We start from the raw sequence: 25,341 nt of genomic DNA on the forward strand, positions 1-25,341 counted from the left end.
AGGAATATAGCCACCTGAATGATTTATTGGATTGCTTTGTTTTATCTTGAACTCACAATATAAGTAAACGTCATTTATCAAACAAGGTCAAAGGAATTGCACACGCCTAGAGATGAGGGAAGCTATTCTACTTTCTGTAGCACAGATTGGTGGAGTCAGGAGAACAGCATTTGAAATAAATATATTTTCTCCTAAATTGTCAAATCCCTTTAGTTTGTCTGAAACACGATGTCCTTAACTCTGTTTATGGCAGATGGGAGCTCACCTGTCACATGCACACAGAGAATGAAAGTGGTGCTGAGACTAGGTGTTTATTTTTATGTGGAAGGGGCAACTACATAGAGAGAATTTTGGCGAAAAATTCTAGCATTTGCTTTGTGTATTGTGCACAGTTAAGATGCTGTCCTTTTAGTCCTTTTAGTCCTTTTCAGGTTACTAAGACAAACATAGCAAACTTTATTTAGCTTGGTGCAGGTGAGAGATTTTTGTCAGTCATTAACATGAAAAGATGAACACACACTGAAGCAAAGAGGCCTGCATAGATTTAGGACAGTTAAAAATCTGACCTCCCTCAAATTCTTTTTAATTCTCAGTAGATACTAAATCTTTCATAGGTATAGACAAAGGGCACAGATGGAAGTGTCATCCTATGCCCCTGAGAGGAAATAATTTATGAACCCTTAGACAAAAGGGTTGCCTTAAGTTTCTGTGTTGTCCGGTGCCCGTGAAATTAATGTTTCCTCAAAGTAACTGCACAATGTGATATTTTATTCTAATTATTTGAAATAATTTTTATTCTAATTATGTGAAATAAATACTCCTGGAATTACAAAGAAAAATTTTAATGCCCAAAATACCTGAAGGGTGAGGGGATATCTTTAAATGAGTCTGAGAAGACTTATAACGAAAAGTAGCACTTGTCCAATTTTAAGCAAAGTAATGGTTTTTTTCCTACATAAATCCACATTAAATATATTTTAAAAAGATGTTTTTCTAGACAGTTGTAAATTTTATTAACTGATTGTTTATTTTGTAGAGCAATCTGTCTTTTTTTCAACAAGACACAATGTAATTCATAATATAATTACTTGAAAGACCACTGATATGGTTAGAATTAATGATCTGCTCAAATTCCTCATTAAACTTTCATAAGTAAATGCTAAATATGTTCTCCTAACAGAGTTTGTTTCTAATTTGATTTGCCCTTTATGTTAATACTAGATTTTTCAATGTGGAAAGAAAAAGAGGGGATTTATATGTAAGGTCATCACTTCAGATGGAGATAGGGAACCCATGAATTGTCAGTGGAAAAAAATCTTTGGTTTTTGGCATGACAATGAATTTATAATCCTTCTCCTTTTTGATTAATCATAATAGATAAAGGAATATCAGAGTAAATTTCACAAATTTAGTCTGACAGATGTGAATCAAATGCTGTCAAAGTATGATACATCTATATGATCAAAGGGATATCTGATCACAGAATACTACAATCATTTAATTATGTATCATAGAGAGGTTAAAATTCTCTTGGAATGAGATCAGCTATTTCTAATACAATTTGCAATGATAACTACATTGACTTGCTTGTGTATGATTTTTATGTTTTGGGTTTTTTTACCTTTAGGCTGTGCTTTGGAGGTACAAGTTTTCCCAGCTCAAAGGTTCTTCAGATGATGGGAAGAGCAAAATCAAGTTTTTGTTCCAAAACCAAGATACTAAACAAATTGAAGCAAAGGTAAAAACAATACCTTGTTTATATAAAGGCAATGTACAATTTTCAATGCAACCAGGGGAGAAAAGGAGTATAATAAACTAAGTTACTCCAAAATATTACATTAATGCACAAAGGATGCAAACAAAACCAAAGAAATTGAAGAACAACATTTTTCTAGTTTAAAGTCTTTTGAAAGGTGTAATTAGATTAAAAATTAATAAAATACAGGAGTCGTTATTTATGGTTTTAGGCATGATTGCAAAATCTCCTCTTTGTCATTTTGATAAAGCTAGCTGAGAGATTGAGTGCCTTATTCCCTTACAAGGCTGAAGCTTTGTCTGTGTCCAATGCAAAATCAGAAAAGTTGTGTTTTCAGTTGTGCTTTTGATTCAAGAGTTAGTTCATGGAAACAGTAGCTGTGAGAGATTTAGCCTTACTTCAATTTATGTCTTTTGAGAATAGGGCATTTACTGTCCCAGTGTGTGTGAGAAGTGATTTCCCTGGGTCTCTGATAATTGAAATTGCCTTGCAGTCTGGATCAATGTTCTCTTTGACTAGAACCCTAATTTTAGTGTAAACCTAAAGACTATTTTCTTGTCCATCTTTAGCCTTTCTTTTGAAGCATTTCCTACATCATTTTTCATGACCACATCAGACAGAAAATTGCTGACTGAATAGGATAATAATACAGTTCCATGAGCAAATAGGAAATAGTTAAATAAATTGAACAAAGGTGCTAAATATGTACAGTATAATAAAGTGTGTAAAGAAAAAATACATTGCTTTGTGACAATAGACACCTCTAACTTTAAATGCCAATAGCTACCTTAAGCAGCTATTTTTCCTTCCTCTATGTCTCTTTATGTTTGGTGTAAATTATTTTCTACCCAGCAGCTATTTACTTCATTTTGAATGTTTTACTCAATACAATGAGGGTATATAAAACCTCTCATTAAATCAACAACAATGAAATGTGGTGACCATGTCTTTCAATACATCCACATTCTGCTGCATCTCAAAGATAAATACTTTATTCTGATTCCTTCAGAAATTGTTTTAATAATATAGAACTTTTTTTCACCTATAAGAAGAAAATGCAAACTAATTTAATGTCATGAGGATGATTTTCTCTTAAGGAAACAATTGTACACTATTATCCTGCTGAAGGATGAAAGTCAAGTTATTCTTCTTCTAATATCTGTCTGCTATTGCTGTCATATTAACACAGGATTTTAGGACTGAAGAAACTTCATAGGAGTCTAAGAGTGGGACAGTGGTAGGTTTTTTGTTTGGTTTTCTTTGTTTGGTTTGGTTTTATTGTTGGTTTTTTTAAATTGGTAAAACTAGAATATATTTTTGATGCTGAATTAAATTTTTTAAAAGATTTCTAAAAAGTATGAAATCTAGATTTTGAAGAGGACAACCGTTTTCATGAAAATATTTTCCTGTTTTAAATTATATCTGTCATGTAAATCACTTTATAAGCCTTAGAGATATCCTGGTCTGGTACCTTTATTGTACCTATTGTTGTTCCCACTCAAATTGAATAGAGCTTTATTTCTAGAAAATTTTACCTACCTTTTATCAAGGTTGAAATTCTACCTTCAACCTTACGAAGGCAGAATATTACACAGACTTACTAGCATGCTTATTAATATGTTATCATGTTCCCTGGTTGTTTCTCTTTTCTATAAATATAAACTTTCACCTTAATCAATTTGGAAATAAAATTTGTTACTTTCATTTAATTTTCTTGGTGATGAAAGAATATCATCTATATTATGATCAAAGATGTCAGATTATATTCTCTTTGGAAGGTGCTATGGCATTTATAATGAGCACATCTATTGATTCCAATTTGTTTGCTTGTTAAGTGTGTTGCTTAGTCTAAGAAATGTAAATAAATGTGGCTGTAAAATGAATGCAAAGGTTTTGGGTCATATATTTTGAACATTCACTAGTTAGCTTAAAATTCTTCAGTAGCATTTATACCTTTCATGGATTTAAATCCCTATGCAGCGTGAGGAGAGGTGGAAAAGTCTAGCCTCAATTTTTTTGACTTTGCATTACTAAGTTAGAGGTATAGCTATTTGTGGAACTGTTGAACCATTAGAAAATGTTAATCAGATTTTCAGAAATGCTTGTAATGCCAGATTTCATGCATACTGTATGCAGGCTTCATTAGGAATAAGACTATGGAATTTTTTAAAACATCTGTTAAAGGTTGTGATGAATATTCATGGCAACAACTTTCATCACCTGTTAAATGCAACTCTGTTTTTCAGAGGGCCTGGAGACTCACTGTTATAAGGGGAAATACAGTGCAACATTTTCCTTATGATTTTGGTTTTTTTCCAGTTATGTTATATTGGGAATAATCAGAATGTAGTGAAATGAGACCTCACAGTGGAGAAAAAACCCAAAAATTTAAGGGGCTATTGCACCAGTTTATTAGGGCTCTTCACTTCTGCATTCCCAAGCAGGAATCTGGAAGCAAGGTACCTTTCAAGGCACCTCAAATCCTGTGTACAGTTTTGGGCCCCCCACTGCAAGAAAGGTACTGAGGTGCTGGAGCAAGTTCAGAGAAGAGCAATAAAGCAGGTAAAGGGGCTGGAACACAAGTGTTATCAGGGCCACCAAAGGGAGCTGGGACTGTTTAGCCTGGAGGAAAGGAGGCTCAGGAGGGATTATATGGTACTCTACAACCTGAAATGAGGTTGTAACCAGGTGAGTGTCAGTCTGTCTACATGAGTAAAAAGCAATAGGTCAAGAACGGCCTCAATTTACACCAGGAGAGTTTCAGGTTGGATATCTGGTGGAATATACAGAGATATCACTGCCAATGTTAGAAGATCTAGGAAAAATACATTTTGGGAAAAAGTTCAGAACCACATCCATTCATCAGGTAGCTTTTTTATTTTGTTGAGAAACACACTTACCACCAGAGTTTATACTCCTAAGTGAAAGTGACTTCACTGACACTGAATTACTAATACTTTTATAATACCGTCAACATTTTTTGCAGTGTGCTTCATGCTGACTTAAAGAAATTCAAAATGGCTTGCTTTGAGCCATACGTGTGCTACGGATTTTAGTTACAATTTAACTTTATTACCCGGTATACTTCTCATCAGTTTTAAAATAATTTTAGATATTTAAACATTACAAATACTACCTTTTATTTTCTGTTAAAATTTTGTACTGATGCTTTTGTTTGGCTTCTCTCTAAGTTAAATCATGTTACTACAAAGATATATAATGTAGAATAAAAGAAGTGTTTCCTCATAGATTTAAGCAGTTCCAGACTGAAAAATCTGAACAATAATTACCATAGGTCACACCAGTGGATCCGTGGCAGGGTGCCTGGAAACAAACACCTGAGTTTGATGGTCTCTAAGGCAAAGTCTAAGTGGTTTCTGACAAGAAAACCACTTAAGGGCAACATTAATCACCAGTACCCCTTAGACATTCCAATCTGTAGGTTATTTCCCAGCTGTCACTCAGCAGGAGATATTGCATGAGTTTGCACAGTCAGACAGAATTTTTCTGAGTGAGAACTACAAAATAAAGCTGTCGGCTTGGCAGAACATGGAGCCAATGTGTCCCTGTATTTGTTCTTACTGAATTGTTGGGATGGGTTAAAAAAACCCAAGCACAGAAGGGCAAAGCTTTCTCTGCATCTATAAGGATTTCACTTAGGCACCTTCCTATGTAGTTATCTATCTGTTTAGCTAGGGGTTTAAGTGTAGTTTGATGATCCATTTTTTCTCCATAGTATCACAGAAGCCTCCAGAGACTAACACAATCTCAGGACTGTAATGAACTCAAGAGTGTTGTAATCTTCAATTTTACCTGACTAAATATTAGACCACTGCAGTAGAAACTGCTTTATATTTCTTTGACAAAAAGGAAGAATGCTTTAAATTAATGAGAGATACTATTTCAAGATAAAATGCTTCCAAACATAGAAGTATGTAATGTGTAGAAAAATTAGTGCTTTTCCTTATGTAATTTCTCCTTTGAAATTTCTAAGTAAGCACACCAAACTGTGAATTGAGAGTCTCTGTGCCTTGCAAAACATATGGGTAACTCAAAAACTACACTTCAGTCTGTGCTTTCACCTCTCTCAAATCACAGCACAACAGTTCTGTCAGAACTCAGTCAAGGTCACACAGCTGTGCTGCATCAGGTGAGATTTTGTTCACAGACTACCTGAACTCCTAAGCTGAGCAGTACAAAACTGAACTGAATATAAAAATAATCTTATAAAGATGAAGGTCCAGTCAATTGTCTTTGTCTATTTTAATATGGAGAACTAAAGAGGGCAGAAATATGGTATCAGCAAAAGAAGTGTAACTTCGAGGATTAAGCATTAATCTTATTATTAATTAATAATACCTTAATAGTAATTAATGTTAATTAATTTGTATTTTAATTTGTCTAGTATAGAACTCTAACGTAAAATAGGGCAAATAGCCTGAGACATTGCTGCTCACATTACTGAGAACAAAATACTCACTTTGAACTGTTGCAAGGTGACTTGATGGGTGCTTGCACGATTTTCCAGGCTGACATTTCTGTTTAAGTGTATTCTCCAAATTGCAATTTTAAAGTAATCTTTGCTCTTAGCCTTGAGGGTTTTTCTGTGAGCATCACAGTGCTCTTCACATTTAGAATATCATCTTAAAAGGTACATCTTTTAAATGTACATCCTTAAGATTTTTACAGAATGATTGCTCAGTTGCAGTGACTAAATTTCTGAGCTCAGATTTCTGACCTTTGTTCGTTTGTGTGTTTCAATTTTTATTTTCCCCATGTCTTGCACATTAATTATTTGTTTAATATCTCTTTTTAGATCAGATTCTATGCTCCTATAGAGACTATGTAACACCAAATTTGATGAAAGAACAAATATTTTCTCATATCAGCAGTTTAAATATGGATGAAAGAGAAGATTTTTTTCTAACCATATCATGGATACTTAGAAACAAAATTGCTTGATTTTGTAGATATATCATTTATGTAGTTGCATCATTAATATAATGCAATAAGAGATTGTTGTGTTTTGTTGGGTTTTTTTGTCGTTTGGGTAAACCCTTTTCTTGTTTCCTCTTTCCATCTCTTTCTTTCAATCCAGACTTTCTCTGTGAAAGGCTACTAGAATTTCCATACAATTCTGACCTTTCTCAATGACTGCATCTTTCTCATACACCTTTCAGCCCACTTACATTGTCCCCAGCAGGAACTGTGAATGTTCAGGTTAATAATCTGGGAGTGTCTGCCATAATGACAGTAATATAGGGTGAGATTAGTTTAATCAACAGATAGTTTACAAAGATAGTTTCAAGACCAAAGTGTACACTGATATTCCTAGGAGAGTAGGGTCTTAGGTGAGGCATACAGACAACATTCTGGAAATTGGAATAATACTAAATTGTGTACTTTTGCGTGGACAAGTAGATGCGGCTCAAGTTAAGATTTCTTGCTTTTTGGGGGTTCAGAGAATTTTCTTTTCCCTACTGGTATCAATTTTAATGGCGTCACTGCATATTTTTTCAGGTTTCTTAGGGTTTGCCTATTTGTTTACTTGAAACATCATCTAAAGTAGGTGTGTAATATGCAATACCCTGCCTGAATGAAAGTGTGTTCAAATGAGAGGATGACTGAGGATGAAATATATACAAAAACAACCAGGGGTGGCTGGATATGCACAAAAGCCTCTGAGTTCCCCTCCATCTGCTGGCAGCAGCACCGACCTGTGGCCGGCCAGCATAAGGTGCAAGTTCTCAGTGGAAGTGAGGGCATGTTTTGTCTGTCAGCAGCTCTACATGAAATCTTATCTGTTCATTGAGCTTTCTTGTGATTAGGCTAATCTGCCAAAAAAGTGTTGTTCCTGATAGACCCTGTTCCCATCAATCAGGCTCCTGGGAACTGAGCTGCAGCCATTAATCAGACCTATATGTAGTCACCGCATACCAGCCAGTCTACTGTGCTTCACGTTTCTTTAATTTCCAGTCAAATATGCATATCTTCATTGAAATAGGAATAATGTTTTATGGCAAATAATAATCAAGCATTTGCTGAATTCTTAGCACTGTTCTTTGCAATCAAGGTAATTTCCACGTTGTGTCATTTCTATCAATAATAGTAATCCAGTGGGACCTTCAGAGGCTGTTCTGTTGCTTCACCCATTCGCCTTGATGGTCCATTGAGCAATGAATATTCCTGACGTATTGCTGTTGCAGAAACCCCTGTGATAACTATTGGCAATTATTATAGTCATGCACTGTGAAAATTCAGTGTCCAGTAGCTGTAATTATGATAGTAAGAACTTTCAGCTAGTAGGGTTACCTAGTTAACTCAAACAATTCTCAAACTATAATATTTATTTTAATAGGCTTATTCTGTTGAGATATGGGAGTAAATGTAGTCTTTCTACATATAACACGTGCAATTGATATTACAAATATTTCACACTTCCACTAAATATTTATTGTCTCGTTTTAAGCTTCAGTTTTATTTTTATAATACTGATTAGATAAATTAATATATTAATAAAACTGAGTTAACTGAAAAGTAACTTAATGAAGGATAGTTGTTATTCTGAAATAGCTTCCATAATTCCGTTTCCTCATCTTTCAATGTCCGTTGTTTTCTTATCTATGATAAATTTTCTTGTTTTGAAATTTGAAGCAGAAAAGGTACCACTTTGACATAGTGATGAAATTGTCTTTCTCCCAAGGTTTAAAATTGAAAATGTCTCTAAACAGATTTTTTTTTTGTATGGACACAGATGGCAGGTTTGTGAAATTCAGCATAAACGTTATCTTCTTTATTGATAATTGATTGTCAGGGGAGTTTAAAGAAGCTCATGGGATGTTACAGATTTATTTCTGAGCATGTCTGAAGGACATCTGCCAGAGTTGTAAGAGAACTGAACAAAGCTTCACCTATTCAGCACATAACTAGACACACTGCACATGCAGCTTTCTGCTTTCACACTGTTGCCTCTCACACACGTGGGGGATTTGTGAATGTCTCCATGTATTCCATGAAGAAATATCTTTCAGAAAATATCAAGGGGAAGAAAATTGCAGGTTGATGTAATTTTGAGGGATTTAGCAATTTTTGTTGAATTTACATCATCAATATTCTTCTAAGCAAAAGAGAAATACCCTCAGCACTACATAACCTGGACATACTAGTGCTAGACAGAAACAGAAATAGAATATGCCAGAGATATCTATTATTGGCTTCTTATTGCAGTGAGGAAATCTGTATAGGCAGTGAATCAAAGCAGAAAGATAGCAACTGTGCACCACTATCCCTATACCTACATGTATTGAAGTACCTGTGTTTGCTTTCAGATGCAACAAGTATTTATTGATTAAATACCAACTCCAAGAACACATACTGAAGATAACCTTAAAAAAATTGATCAAAGTTAATTAGACACAAAGGAGCAAATTTATGTATGTAAAAAATGTAGGTTTTTTTCCTCTGTAGTGGTGTCTAAAAGAGTCACAGCTAGTCTAATTGTATGCTGATGGGCTGTAAAGAAATGTAAATTAAGGTAGAAAAATAAGGACTTTGTATCATATTACTAATGAAGTTAAAACATAGAGTATGTTCCTTTTTTGGTCCAATAACACATCCAAAATTGATCCAAAAAATCACTGTATGATAGTAGCACTCTTTGAAATGTCTTTTTTTTTTTTTTTTTATAGAATCAGGTAAGATAATAACTAACACTGTGAGGTGACATGATGAACAAATGTAACATATGTGGAACTCAATGTTATTGATTTTTTGTGCGTACATTTGTTATCCAGTAGTAGTCCAGAGATGTGTAGACTGTTAGGGTGCAGCCATTAAATTTCTATCTAAATTAACCTGCAAAAGTATCAGATTTGCATTAACCTGGAGCAAGATTACATAGTATCACTTTCCTTTTCCTTCAGCCAGCAGGATCTTGTATTTGTATGGAGGCACTTAACTCATAAATTTGTCCATCTTAGCCTCCAAACAATTATTTACTGATTGTTACATGTTCAATATTTAAGTCCCTGTAGTAGAGAATTGTAGGGCACATTAGCGGGATGGCAATAAGTTATTAAAATTATTGCTATTTGAGTAGCAGTTCATTCCTGGCTATGTGTTTGTGAGGTGCTCTTCTGTTTCATGTTTAATCTTTTTTGTTTTCACTTCCAGGAGCTGGAGTTTTCCAACCTGTTTGCAGTCCTTCACTGTATCCACTCATTCTTTGCAGCCAAAGTGGCTTGTTTGGACCCTTTGTATGTAGGCAGCCAAGCCACAGCTTCTGCTCTTCCCACAACTTCTGGTACTGGCAAATTAAAGTATACTACTTGACATCTCATATGACAGCACTGCCACTTAACAAGGACACATAACAATGTATAAATATTCATAAGATTTAGACCTTTGGTGAACCATGTACGTGGAAACCAATCCTGGAGGCAAGACATCTTGCAGCATCAGCAGATAAATGGTCACATGGGATCATAATTTCATCTCAGTTCTGCAAGACGTCAGTAAATAATACTAGTCGAAACCCCAGAATAGGATGGATATGCTTTTAGTATTATCTATTTGTACTTACATAGTGCTTTAACCAACACTGGAAGCAAAGGAATAAATGATGAAATGAAGCACTTGAGTATTTAATAAAAATTTCAAATTGCTGTAATAATACACAAAAAGAATTGTCATTTTCCTGTTTTCAGATTTTTTAAGACAATATACTAAACTTTGAGTATGAATATAATGCCCTATCATTATATTATTAATGAGAGCAAGCAACAAGCATATAATACATGGTGAAAAGGAGATAAGCATGAAAAGTCACTTGTGTAAGTATCTCCTCAAATAAGAAAGCACTTTAAGCACTGCTGTAAATCCATACTTGTGTCCATACATGGAATCATGCTACTTTTTCCATTTTGTTTTCTTAGTCTAACAGTAACAACAACAAAGATATAGCCATCCTGGACTGATAAATTAAAACCAAACCAAAAAAAACCAAACCACAAAAAGCAAAGCACCTTTTCATTGGTAAGACCCTCTTCTTCAAGTAAAAATAATGGTATATGAATTTAATTTTAATAACAAATTAAGTACAAGTACAAAAAATATCGTCAACTATTTACTTCCTCCTTTTTTTTGTCAAGAATACTGTAAATCTAACAGTCTTTGTTCACAAGATTTTGAATTTGTTTCAGAGACAACCCACTTAATATGTTTCTTCCATGGTTTAACTTTGATTTCACACCATAAGTAGGATGTCTGCTCCACTCAAGCTCTCAAGAAATAGACATTTTACATTATGCTTGGAAAATTAGTTCACTCATGAAATTCTTAATAATTTATATTTTATAGATCTACATTGTTAGTAAAAAACAGGAATAATTTAAATAAGCTGTAATGAATAGATTACAAAATGGATAATTTCTTTGTCTGTTAAGACCATTGCATCAGTCTGGACCACGTACTAATTCGAGAGTATCATTTAAAGTTGAAATATGAGGGACTTGTAAATTTAAAATTGATAACTTTATTTAATTACAGTTTTGCAAAATAATTTAATGCTGTGCTGTGACACACATCAGTGAACATGGGAAAAAGGTGTGAGGATGTGTGTGATATAGTTGAAACAACAGAAAAGGTGAGGGATTTTTTCTTTTGATAAACAGGAAAGAGAACCAAAAAATACAGGAAGAGTTAGTGAACTACAGTTTGGGCAAAACATTTTCAGTAGTGTTTGTGGGTTTTCTGCTTATTATATTGTAATCAAAACTTCCTTTCTTTCCCCCTCCACCCCAGACTTGTTAATAGCAGGTATGGGCTAGGGACACTATCTGCCTTTTTTGGCAGACAGGCAAATTCTTTCGCATTCCTTTCTACGTATTAAGATAATTAAAACTTCAAAAGTGAGGCCAGAGAAAAGCTTATCAAAATGGGAACAATTCAAACTGCAAGGCAGGGGCAAAAGATTAACAAAATGTAGGTGCAAATCACGTCTCCGTTTTATTTTGCTTTGCATTAGAAGTATTTAGATTTACATATGTGGGAGTTACATTGCTTTGAAGTATAACTGATCTAACTTGATACTAGCTCCAAATAATCAAAAAATATATTTTTCTGAGGACTCTTTTATCACTTTCAAATGTTTTTCAGTACACATTTACTTCCTTTTGGTACACCTCCAAGGGCTACACATTTATTTTTAATTTTAAATATAGTAGAATGATGTCATAATCCAGCTATTAAATACTATAAGTGTCATCAAAATCCAACATTTTCATAGGCATCATCATGTATTTGTTCATATGAATTGTCCTTAAATAAGGGCATCACGTACTGGTCTCTGAGTGACAGATAGAACTACCATGGCTGTCCATAGGATCTTGAATTTGCTCCTGGGAGAGTACAATCCCCAAATACTTTGAATCCAAAGCTGCAACAGTCTAAGAGGTTTAACAGTTGTGTCCTCGTCAAGAAAGCATATACTGGAAACACAGATCTTGGCAGAGTGCTGACAGTGCTGAAAACAGAAGTCTGATATCTGTTAATGTCAGTTCTCCTCCTCAGTGCTCCCAAATCATCTCCTCTCAGTGCATTGCTGTGGCATTCAGCTATCACAGTGTCGGCATACGCTAACACCTCAGTGCATGCTCTGCTGGCACTGGCAGAATCTAAAACTAGTCAGCTGCCAGTTGAATGTTTTTCCTTCAACTGTCCATGTTGTGTGCACTTTTGTACCACTGAAACTGAGAGGTATTTAAGAGATGTGCTTGAATGAGCATAACATTTACCCAAACCAGCACAAAGTATGTCATTGGAAATTTCTGTAGATGAAGGGATTCCATCATATGACAGCCCCCAGAAAAATCAAAATACTAAAAATTATCATTGTGCAGAAAGGAACTAATGACAGGAACTTTTGGGACACCAGGGTGTCCTGAAGATCTCTGACAATTATTCTTTTTGTAGAACCCCTGTATTCATCACTGAGACTTTTGCAAGTGGGCATTAAATACACAACATTTAAGAAACACATTAGCCTGTTAATTGATTTTCTTTTTGTTTTTCTAAAGAGGTCAACTGGCAGGACTTAATCAATACTTTATTTTCAGAAAGATAAAATTGATACTGAGAGAACATAAGACGTCATAGCCTTGACTGTATGTCAGCATTTATTTTTTAATGCAGCAGGGGTTTGTGCAGTGACGTCACAGAATATTCAGAGGTACCTCTGCATCCAACCTGACCCTTGTAAAGCAAGTTGGTCGGAAATTCAGTCTTGAACCAAAGAGGGAAAGTTTAAACTCTGTGTTATAAGTAATCCTTAAATACCAAAACAAAATTTACAAACATATTAAAAGGCTACATTTTTTATTTAAATACCTACAAGAGGTTCCCATTCAAAGCATAGGGAACTTCATATGTATATGTCAAAACTCAGGCTTTATGTTGCAGCCTGTCATTTCACACTTAATATAAAATGAATTTCATAAGTACACACAGCCCAGAGACAATGAAAAAAACACAATTATGAGCCATCAACTTTTGCTAAAATATGAGTATGCAAGTGGAGGCAAATATTTTAAGAAGAAAGGGCAAACCAACCAACCCATAATATGTAATTTATTTTCTTTATGTCATGATACTGTCAAGTTAGTTTAATAAAGAAAATTCTTTATAGTACTGTGCCTATTGAAGTGATGTTATACACTATACCAAAAATACACTTGGTTTGATTTGCTTTGCTTAGTGATGAGAATTTTAGATAATCTGATCTTCAAAGAACTAATCATATGATAAGTTATAGTGTTAGCATAATTTTATTAGGGAAGTGTTACTGGTTTGAATATATATTATTCTTGATTTCATCAGTAAATGAATACATTTCTTTTCCTAAATCTGTTTAAAAATACAGTTAGAGATTTTCAAAAGAGCTTTGCGTTCTAGTAGCATGAAGGCATCTTTGAAATAAAGATCAGCATATTTTTTAGCTGTTCACCATTTCATTATCTTAATTAAGTGCAGTAAGTTTGTGGAGACAAGCTAATTGTGTGTTATTTTTTAAAACCAGTAATTTTTTTTTTTTGCAATTCAAACTAGAATTTTTAAGAATGCAAATCAGTAATACACAGTATCAATTTGCTTTGAGATGAAAATCATCTCAAAATCATCTTATTTTCTGGATTAATCCTTGATTCTGCAAAAATATATTTATTTATTTTAGACATGTAGACTTTTCAGAACACCTCAAAGTGCACAATCAAACGTGTAGGTAGTTTTCAGCACTGCAACCTGCTACTTTAATTGTGATTTGGTTTATTGAATGCCTTAAGATGTTTCTTGAATCAGAAAAAAGTGTTAAAAAAGTTGAAGATCTCATGAATGTATAACAGTTTTCCTTAGAAAGTCAGACCAGTTTTCATTCTGCTTTGACTATTCCGAGGAAGCTTTTGGAAATTTTATTAATATTAAACACTAATCCTTGCATTTGATTTTCCATTTCTTTATGGGATCTGGTCTCTGAAAAAGTATAGTGTCTGAACAAACGTTTAAGCTGATTTTAAAATTTCTGTATCAGGGAATTATGAGTCTGTGCTTTGGACCCGCACCTCTGACCAGTTCAGTATGATGGGAAACATGAGAGACTCACTCAAGCTCCCAAAATTTAACTACTTGTCTTAGATGCCACTCAAGGCTCTCAAAAGGGAAACACAAAGCAGGACTGTAGCTTCAGATATCTGAAGGTGCACTTGTATGTCTCTGTCTCTCTCTCTCTCAGGAGCTAGAGGTGCTCCTATCCTAGTGCTTTAATTTTATCAGAAATGTGTTTTTTTAATATGGGCTCTGCCTGCACCCACTCATTGTGCTATTCTTCATATCACAGAGCGGTCTTTAAGCACATGAACCGTTTTTATCAGGATGAAACTAAACAAGCATCACATCTATATAAGTTCCAGGTCCTAATGGGCTTTCAGACCATGCAGCCCAACTGAAATGAGTTCAGAGTAAAAAAACCCTCTGACACGCTAACAGTGAGACTACCAGGTTCTGGTGCCAGGCGCTTCTGTGTCTGTGGGGCTGCTGCTTGTGCGCTGTGGGTGCTTGAAGGACCCTAAAAAGCTGAGCTTCCCAGTATAGCCCACCAGAGCTTAGTGCCTGAAGGGGGATGTTGTGCTGCGGCAAGGGGCAGAATGAAGCTGAAAAAGGCTGAGGTTGCCAAGGGCCAGTTATTCTGCATCATTTTCCCTTGCCACACTGGGATAGTATTGGCTGCAAGCAGGCTACCCCATGCAGGTCAGCCTTCTCCCTGATGCATCTTTTTCCTGGTCTATCACATGCAAATACATACCTGAATATTTGCTATGAGGTCCCCAAGTGTACTTCCCTGTTTCCTCACCCCCGTTATTCAGACAGATGGAAAACTGTACTCTCCCCTACATAACAAAGCTGCTAACTCTTATACACAGTCAGGGGACAGTGTTAAGGATTATGGCAAGAGCATCTGTGTAGCAGTAAGAGTGCTTGAGTGTAATTAAGATTCAGGTTATAGCAAAGTCATATCTGTGCTTAAGTGCTTTCCTGACTTGGAGGGTTCTTAAGTGGAATTTTTGTATTTTCCTGGAATAAGTTCTATAATGTCAACACATTTCTACTTGCTTGGCTCAATTTTCAGGAAATTTGGTAGAGACAGTGGTTCATATCTTGTTGGAATAATAGAAAAAAACATAGGAATACTGGAATAAAAATAAATTTCTGTTCTGATTCTGTATATTATTACAGTACATTACATAATCTATTAAAATATATTGAACAATTTAAAACTAAATGCGTTCATTTACATTACCTAGTTTTACTACGGTATACGTGGCTTCCACTTTCAACAACTTTCTCCACAGGAATCCCAGCTATATATTATAGAAATTATTTTATTATTCAGTATATACTAATATATAATGTAGCGTGTGTGTATGTGTGCGTGTGTGTGTGTGTGTGTGTGTGTATATTAGTATATACTAACGGAAGATATTCAGTATATATTAATGAGAGTTACATATTAGGCACAACTATGAAACAGAAGCATAAATCCATGAAGCTTTACATTTAAAAACTTATAATACTATAAAGAAACATATGTATATTAGTTGAAGAAATGGCTATTTTTGCAGGATATGCACAGTCTGGGTATATGATAATAAATTGATAAACACTAACTAATTTACTATTTCATACCTCCAGGAACTTTTTTTTTTTTAATTATTCTTATCCCTTTAGCATATTTGCAATATATATCATAAGTTTTAATTTGTTATGAATAAAAAATGACTGAAAAAATGTAATAGAAAGTGCTATATATTTTATAAATATTAGAAATTTAAGAAAAGCTATTCAAATTATTTATTTCATTTTTAGTTAAGGTTTTGTGATTGTTTGTAATATGTATTTGTGACAAGCATAAATCACCTAGTTGTTTAAGCTCATTAATGTATCACTAATAAAATGCTATCTTCTGTTTTGTTTTTGTTATGCTTCTTTTTGTAATGGAACATAACAGAAAAAATAGAAAATAAATACTTTTTTTAACTAACCTTTTGCATTCAGTCATACAGTGTATGAGTTTTATATCATTGAAAGCCAAGTCTGGGAAATCAAGGAAGTAGTTGGAGACCCTGGGGTAGAAAAGTTATATCCCAACACTATGCACAACTGGTTATTTGATAGAAATAATGACCATTCCTTACCTGTATGATCAAGGCATATAACCCACTTAAAGCTTGACTAGGATTTTGGAAATATCCGCCTCTCTCCTAGCTATGAGGCTCACCTGCAGCCAGATTATTTTACCACACGACTGCCGGATTATTTGACCATTGACATTTAATTCTTAGTTTTGTTTGGAATTAACTTAGGTCCAATATTGCAGTGCATGAAGGCATTTTTGGTATATCTTTGAAACCAAACAGTTTTGAAATGATGCCGCATGTACTAGAACAAAACCAACTTTGATGAGTTTGATTTTCTTTGTCTTTTTCCCTGACTGAGGGAGGAGATGTTAAAAGAGGGAGAGTCCCTTCTTTTATTTAGGCACCTTTGTACGTTTTTAACAATCTGTGGTGAGTCAAGTGCACAACTTACAAGCACATTTTTAGTGCCTTTCTTGTGCTACCAGTTTAGAGAAGCAAGGTAAGCTCCCTTATGGCAGTGCTGCTGTCACCTTTCTCTCTCAGCCCCTCCACAAGCAGTCACTGAGGCTTTTTTGGACCTCAGGCTGGTGTTGCCCTCCTCAGTTCTGCACCCAAGGAAAGCTTCCTTTGTGATCCAAACCCTTTCAGCATCTTGAAGAGAAGGAAAAAAATACGAAGTTTATTGGAATCATAAGTGTGATGAACACTTTGTGTTGGAAAAATCCTCAGTCCTCGTTCCCAGATATGATTTGGCTCTTGTGGGTTAGCAAACACACATAACTCTGTAACATCAGTTAGTTACCTGCATTTCAAGTTTGTTTTTATACCACATTTAAGTGAAAGGCCAGAAAGAGGGGAAAAAAAAGAGGAGAGAGGTCTTTAAAAAAAAAAAAAAAGTGAAGAGAAACATAGAATATTACAAGGCTAGGAATACCTTCTAAGTAAGTATAATCCAAATGCACAGAGATCCTGTTGTAGCTACCATTTTCATTTGCTGTTAAATAGGAACTATGTATTATATTGAGAATATGGACTCATAGAATGGAAAGGTTTATTTATTCTGGAATTACCTATCTTATTTTGAATTATCATTTTTAATCTAGCATCTTTTACATCTTGTCCACAGATTTTGACCTCAAATGGAAAGTCTTGTGCTCAAAATTTCTTAAGATTCAGCCCTTGAATAATTTTCCTTAAAGTCATGGTTCTTATGTTGCACAACTTTTTCTCCAAGCCCTACAGCAGTTTATTCTTGCAACTTTTGAAGTTAATTGTGATCTATTTACCTATGCATTTGACCAATAAAAGTTAGCACAGTATAATATTTGCGTCTTACCAATGATTAATTTGTACAGTTTTCTAGTGCTTCTTTTTCAGTTTTGACAGTAGTTATTCTGTCTATGAAGTTGTTACATTCTGCTTAAATGTTGCAGAAAGAACTTCAGATTCGAATATTCCCTTGAGCAAAAGTAAAACTCATACAAGTTATCTGTTGATACCAAAACTGATTTTATTAATTGCTAAGAGATGCAAAGAGAAAGAGGAAAAAATAAGAAAAGGTTGGAAAATGCTAAGATTACTTCTAAAAGCAGAGAAAAGATACCACCAAAGCTACCTTTCTGCTGAGATGGTCTGGGGGGGAGAGAAGAAGCAGTTTTCTGCCTTTTTTTTTCTCTGTCTCTGCAACTTTTCGATGTTATCTCTTTAGCTGCAGAGAGTCTTCACAGCTTTAGCCCTCTGGAATGCAGTCAGGATGTGGGTTCCACCGCTCAGGCTGGGCTGTGTCCCAGGCCATGCAGAGTCCGGTTCAGCCACTCCATTCGGCCCTCAGAAATATGGTCAGGGTGGAGAAATAAGATTTGACTCACATATGTCGCACGGAGGTTCTCAGTCCTCTCCGGGTCAGCAGAATTCCAGTCCTCCGATGGCAGGCAGGCAGCACATGGTGGCAGGAGAAAAAGGTGAGGGCGAGGTGGGGGAGAGACTCTCGACTATAGCAGGAAATTCTCTTTCCCACTCTTCTTTCCCTGCTTTTTCCAAATTTCTCCTCAACTTTTATAGTGTTCAAAGGAGATGGTATGTGATTTCTTAGCACATATGTTCGAAGAGATATGATAACCATAAAAAATAGCAGGATCCTTTGGCAGGAAAACTCCAGTGGGAAATTCTGGTGAGAACTTCTGGTGGAAAACTGACACAGAATTTTTTGGTAGGAAGTTTTTGACAGACGGAAACAATGGCAAAACATAATTTTTTGGCATTTGTATGTTATCTGTCTGTTACAGAAGTAGTAGTGTTTGGGATTTTTTTAAGTATTCTTCAAACACAATACCCGTTACAAATGAAAAATTATATCCTTTAAATTCCTAATCAGAAGAAAAACAATTTATTCCCCTTAGTGGTATGGTCAATATTACTATGCAATTGTTCAGAAAAGTGAAGAGAGGGTTTCACCATATGACCACTATTGGCATTTTTTGGCTATGTGCTTTATGTACTTTGCATGCACACTCTTCTCACAACTCTGAGCAGAATATCTTCAGAACCCTTTCCTTCTATCTCATATATGGTACAGGTTGTAACCAGACCTGGCTCAGGACTTAACACTGTGAACAAAATTTTAGTAGTCGAAAAATGCTTCCTCCTGTGTGTTTCACCAGTCTGGAGATGATGTAAAACTCAAGACCATAAACAGGGATTTTATTCTTTTTCCTAAAATACACAGCATAAAACAGTAGCAGCTGAGAGAGGCTGTGTGGAAGCACTGCCACTCCATACTCCCTGTTTTGGCTTTGCAGAATTGTGAGCATAGAAGACAATAGTGTTTTACTTGCTTTTTGTTTTTCTGGATTACTTAAGGTGGAATCTGAAACTTTTTCAGACTCTTTTTTTTTTTTTGCTACAGACCGGAGGAGTAGAAAAATTTCTTAGTAGATGCTGAGATTGTCATGTGAAGATTTCTCTAGAAATTGAGGCTTTAAGAAAAGTTACAATAAAAAAAAAAGCTCCATCATGTACCATGAGCTTCAGTGAAGAGGCAAGAGCGAAAGTTCTTATGCAACCAGATCAAAATTCTAACCTTTCTCTCCTTTTAGCTAGATGTCTTTTCTTTTTTTCTTTTTTTTTCTTTTTTCCTTTTCTTATTTTGCTTCAAGAGTCTAGTGAGGGAAGACAAAAGATCTCAGAAAGGTCAAACCCCTTCACTGAAGCAAGGAAGCAAGATAGTGAGGTGGTTGGTCGTGGTCTTTGCACTGCAGTACCATGGAGAGCAGCAAAGGCTTCGATCATAGCAACATTATAAACAATTTATGTTTTCTTCACACTAGAAGACAAATATTTGAAAGAAGTATGAAGACCTTGAATCATTTCACAAGAATCAGGAGCTCAGACTGTGCTTAACATGGAAACTAAAGGCAAAGGGAACTCATGTCTGGGTGGTTCATGTGACTGCAAGCAGGTCCACAGGGGTATGCACAGCACTCTTCCCACACAGGGAGGCTGAGGGTCCCAGTGCTGGTGAAGTTCAAGAGAGATCTGAGCTATCTGAGGGGATTAGGGGAATGTAGTTATCTACTATGAAGGACCAAGGGGCTGGTGAGATGGAAGAAAAATGTTCAGAGGAATATGAATTTAGGAAGAACAGTCTGAGCTACTGAGTTTCCTCAACCAGTCGTGTCATATAACACATTTCACAAATGTTTAAACTTCTTAAAAATAATTAGGCTTTTTGTCCCTATTCCTCTTGTTGGAAATCCTTCTGGAATCTGACTGCTCTGATGGTTTTAAACTGTCTTCCAATTTCCAGCCTAAACCTATTTGTAACTAGTTTATATCTATTTGATCTTGTGCCAGTATTATCCTCTAATTTAAACAGGTTTTTTTCCAGCCCTAGTGTCAGTCCCCCCTTTCCCCTCCTCTTCTTGATGTATTTATAGCAAACAATCATATGCCCTGACAGCTTTCATTGTGCCTGAATGCACAAACCAAGCTCATACAGAAGATGTCTATGCAGTGCAGTGGAATTTGGTGCAGAAAATCCCGAGCTATTGCTGACTCCAGCTGATATGTCTACCTGTTGTGCTGCAGCAAGACCAGCTCGGGGCCAGAAGCAGTTCATTCACTTTAAATGCGCTTTAAGATAATAAATGCAGCCCATCAGCACCACACTGTGATATACTGCTTCCAGAGCAGATAAAGACCACAGCAGCTCAGGGGTTTCAGCACTGCTCTTCAGTGCTCAGTGCAGACATTCGCTAATCGGGCTCCCTGGCTTGTTTCCATACCATCCTTATGGGATGCAGTATTACTCTAAATCCATTCTGATTTGACTTTTTTCCTAGATGGTGACTACTTCTGCACCTTATACCATGGTCCAGATATGATCTCCCTTATGTCCTGCCCTGTGGCCATAATATTTGTCTCTGTCTGCAAAGACTGTGACTGGAAGCATGAGTTATTTCTGACTGCATCATACTGGTGACTCACAGGCATCCTGTGCAAAGCTAGTATATCATGGAGCTACTTGCTCTTCCAATCATGTGATCAGCTCTCAGCTAGGGTATAGGAACAGGTCAGTTTATCACCCAGAAGATAAACTAGGACTTTTTCTTCCCCCTTCCCCCCTTCATTATGGGGAAGGATAGACAGAGAGAAGTGAGCCATCCTTTTAAGAGTTGGCTTTCTATGAGACAGCTCCAAGCGGTATCAGGATAAAAATGCAGATTTGGATGCAAATTCTTTTTCTGGAAGACAGGTTAGAGGATTTATATGCCTGTTCTACCCTTTCCACATCTTTTGACTTCTAGCCATGACTGAATAGAAGAAAATAAAAAACCCTGTAAAGGGCAAAGGAGAAAGAATGAAAGACTCATAGGAAACCTTTTCTTTATTGTCTTCCAGGGGTAAAATATCTCCAGCATTTATCAAGTCTTGTTCCATCTTTGCAATCAGATGGTTTATTTCTGAGTGGTTAATCTTTCTCTTTTTTTTTTTTTTAACCCCTGCAGTTGAATTATATTCCAGCAGCCTTGGTTGGGATAGAACTCCAATGACAAAATCAGTACTATATTCTATATCCTTTTTTTTCTGTTTGAGCTAGAGAAATCACATTTTTCAAAGCCTGTTCTCGCTTTTGTTGAGCAGAGTTTTTGGAACAAAAATAACACTATAAAGAGTTTTAAAAGCCTCAGTGGCTGGGTTATTATTACTTTTTTTTTTCCTATTCTTTTTCCTTTTTAAATATGAATGGGTGAAGCTCAATGAATCAGTGGCATTTCCTTTTGTTTGTTTTTTTTTCCTGTGCATAAATGAACTACTATGAGTCTATTTGTTTTGACTTCTGTGAGATCGGTTTCAAGGACCTTTAAAATCAGAAGTGCAAATTAATACAAAATCAACAAAAAAATTATTTGCAAGGGTTAACCTCAGCTAGGGGTCTGTGGAGTTATCTAAAGTTATGAATAGCTTGTGCAAAACAGCATTTGTTTTAATGAACAGGAACATTAAATTTTATATATATATATTCAGCATTAGCTTTAAACTACAAGTTATGAGCTGTTTCCTTAGAAAAAAAATAACTCCCGGTACATGAAATATCAGACTGCATTATAGTAAATACATAAATTCGGCTAAACTTAAATCAAATACAGTGTGGCAGCTCTGTTGCAAGAAGATAGATGTCTGTTTAAAGTGTTGTTATACCCCTTGTCATTTGGCTGCTGAGGCGTATTGCAGCTGAGCCCACGAGCAGGTTCGTGAGAAGTCTACAGTCCATTGGTTCAAGCTGCTCAGAGGAGGGCTGTCCTGTTACTTTGCTTTTCACAAAAAGGCCTGTGCTAATCTAATCCTTTCTAACCTCAATGAGGAAGGCTTCCCTTTTCATGTGAAAAAACCAATGGCCTCACAAAAACAAGTAAAGATGAGAGACAATCTTAGTGTCATAGGCTAGTTCAGGAGGACATTTTTCCCAGACTCCCATGCCCCCAAATGAGAGCATTTAAAGCATCACATCAATTTTTTTTCTAATTTTAAAGTTGTTTTTGTATTCTCCTGCTTTATAATAGATAGTACTTACCCTTGTGTTTAGGACCATTGTCAGTCTTCATTCCACTCATGCATGAGATAGGCATAACAGGGTCTATTTATAAATTCTTTACTATTAAATGCTAAGCTTTAATAATGTGATCTCTATCTCTGTGACTTGAATAAAGTATGCTGTTTTAATATATGCCAATGTTTTAATTATAATAATTTTATTTATTATATTACTATCATGGTTCTTCTTTTTCCCTCGTATATCTTTCAACTCCCAATTCTGTTTTATGGGATGGCTTCTGGAGTTCCAGTATTTCCATCTACTTTTTTGAAAAGATGCAACATTCAGCTTAGATTGCTTTAGTTACATATTGTTATATTTTGAACAATGCTTGAAAAAGGGGTTGGGAAGACAGTGTATTTTATTAAGAACAGATAAACTGACTGTTACTTTACTGTTACTGACTGTAAAATTATAAACGAGATTTCTTGTTTTTTGTGGTTTTTTTTTTTTTTTTTTACCTTATATAAAATTTAAAAGTATTGTCAATGGGACTGTATTTTCTTTTATGAGTTCTGATCCTTTATGTACATGTTAAGATAGGGGTTTTTTTTCCCTGCAGGCTACAGATGTATTTATCTCTTTATTTATGTTTAATCAACCCTGTGAAGTAGTTACCTGTATGTGAAATTTAGTCATGCTGAAGTATTATTCTGAGACTGTGTGACAACTTGGGACCAAATGAAGCCATAAAATTATTATTGTTCACTTTATTTCTACTGCTTACTTTGTTTCAGTTATTAAATTTTGTGTGAACAAGAAATCAAAAAAAATATCCTGGATGTAAAGGAAAATTTAAGATGCTCTATTCCAAAAGCTGTGTGCCTTGTTGTGTTTTGTTGAATTCCAGTGCTGGAATGGCCAGGAAAACCTCTCAAGTTCAATACAAAAATTGCTGCAAATCTCACACTTTCAGAATCTCTTCAGGCAATCTCTCTGGTTTGTGTGCGCTCTCTCAAATGGTCCCTAGGCCCCAGAAATTAAGTTACGTTATTTTCATGAAAGCATTTTCCTACAGCTGTTTGTACTGATGGCATCATTTGCTAAGGTTTTTTCGGCTGTATCTTTATCTGGAGCATGAACTTCTTTTAATTCTGAGTTGTTTGTTTTTTTGTTTTTTGTTTTTTTTTTTTTCCTAATGTCTTACTCTTTTCAATACTTTCATACCCAAGGATATCAGAACAGGTAACCATTTCCACTGGAAAGAGCCTGCTTTACAAACAAACAAGTATCTATAACTAATATGCTGGTGATGTGTCAAAGCTTATACCCTAAAATCCTCTACGTAATCCTACTCATATGTTTAGAATTGATCTGTCAAGTAGCTTTGAGATAACAGAAAAAAAGATTTTCCAGATCTATTTCAGATAAAGGCCTTCATTTTTTCATTAATAAAATCACTCAAGAAGGAAGATACTAAAGTATACCTTTTCTTCTGGTTTCTTTTATACATAGTGGCAAAAGCCATTATGCATAAAACATGGTTCACTTTAAAACATTAAAAATAACTATTTTCCATTTTTTAAAAAAAGCAATTTTGTGATCATCACAATTAAAAATAAACCTTTCGTTCACAGATTTCTCTAGATATCAATCACATTATTTTGAGACATTAAGTGTATGGTATCTACTGATAACTGTTGACATTTTGTTAAATAACATTTATATGAATTCAATCTACTGGCACCTTTGATGTCATCAGGAACTGGTGAGATCTGGTATGGTGCTTTGTGAAAAGACTCTCTGAAGTTCCTTATTTCTGTATTTTTTAATTTCATCCTCTTCCTTTTCTTTATTTGTTGTACTCTGTGATTGTTGGCTTTTTCCTGATTTCTTTTCCCTTCTTGCTGGTTTCTTTACTCCTTCTCAAGGAGAGCTTTGAAATTTTTATCAGTAAGACACCCAGTCCTAAGGAAAAGTAAACATAGGAAATAGGAAATTATTTTTACAGATATTTCGTATTTCTGCACCATCCAGAAATACTGTATTGGTGATAATTGAAGACATGTCCATGTCTTTTTTAATACTGTTTTTAGACTTATTACATAATCCCTTTTCAAATTGCCAATACTGTCTGCTCCCCAAAACTCTTGTGATATTAAATTCCAGAAGCTCATTATATGAAGAATTATCAAATGGTAGTTTGATTAAAAGACTGTGTTTCAGCCCAGTTGGATTGCATGCCGAAATTACCTTTTCCATCACCTCTATGATTTTGTAAACCTTAGTCATACTCTCTCCTCAACCTCTTCCTTTTCAAATTGAAGAGTCACAGCTTCTTCAGTCTTTTCTCAGACAGAAGCTGCTCTATCCGCCCCATTGTTATAAGTGATCTCTGTATCTTATCTAACTTAATTATGTAATTCCTGAAATGTAGAGGCCAGAATTATATTCAATGTTATGGTCTGGGTGACAGGATTTAATTTCATAGCAAGATGACACCTTCTGTCTCTCACTCAATATCCGTCCTAAGCATACTCCATTCTGGTACCTTTTGTTTCTGCTACTGCAGGTAGAGTCAATTATCTAGCAAACTTTCTACCTTGACTCTTTCTTTAAATTTCAATTCCAAATTCGCCCTCATAGAGACAAAATTTAGACCATTTTTCACTTAGATAAATTACTTCATATATTTATGTCCACTAAAGCTCAGCGTTTTAGTCCAAACATTTATTTCGTGAGTCTTTTTTCAGCACCTTGTCTCTAGTATGACATTTGACTACTTGGATGAGGTTAATATGGTCTACAAACTCGTAGATGCATTGCATACTTCCTTTCTCATGTCTTGAAAAGTTGAATAAGACTGG

The 25,341-nt window shown here is 35.2% G+C and overlaps 1 protein-coding gene across 2 annotated transcripts in view; it reads left to right on the plus strand.

The window, feature by feature from the left end:
- Positions 1-15,988, plus strand: part of SNTG1 (syntrophin gamma 1) — a 338,500-nt gene extending 322,512 nt beyond the window's left edge. For both annotated transcript variants that reach the window (XM_051774281.1, XM_051774288.1), the window contains 2 exons: positions 1,628-1,738; positions 9,929-15,988. In XM_051774281.1, the coding sequence (XP_051630241.1) occupies positions 1,628-1,738; positions 9,929-10,087 (270 nt within the window). In that variant the 3' untranslated portion in view covers positions 10,088-15,988. The remainder of the gene's footprint in view (positions 1-1,627; positions 1,739-9,928) is intronic.
- Positions 15,989-25,341: the final 9,353 nt, after the last annotated feature.

This window comes from Manacus candei, unplaced genomic scaffold, assembly GCF_025592945.1.
Source record: "Manacus candei isolate 608988 ecotype Guabito, Panama unplaced genomic scaffold, ASM2559294v1 h1tg000008l, whole genome shotgun sequence".
Lineage (NCBI taxonomy): Eukaryota > Metazoa > Chordata > Aves > Passeriformes > Pipridae > Manacus > Manacus candei.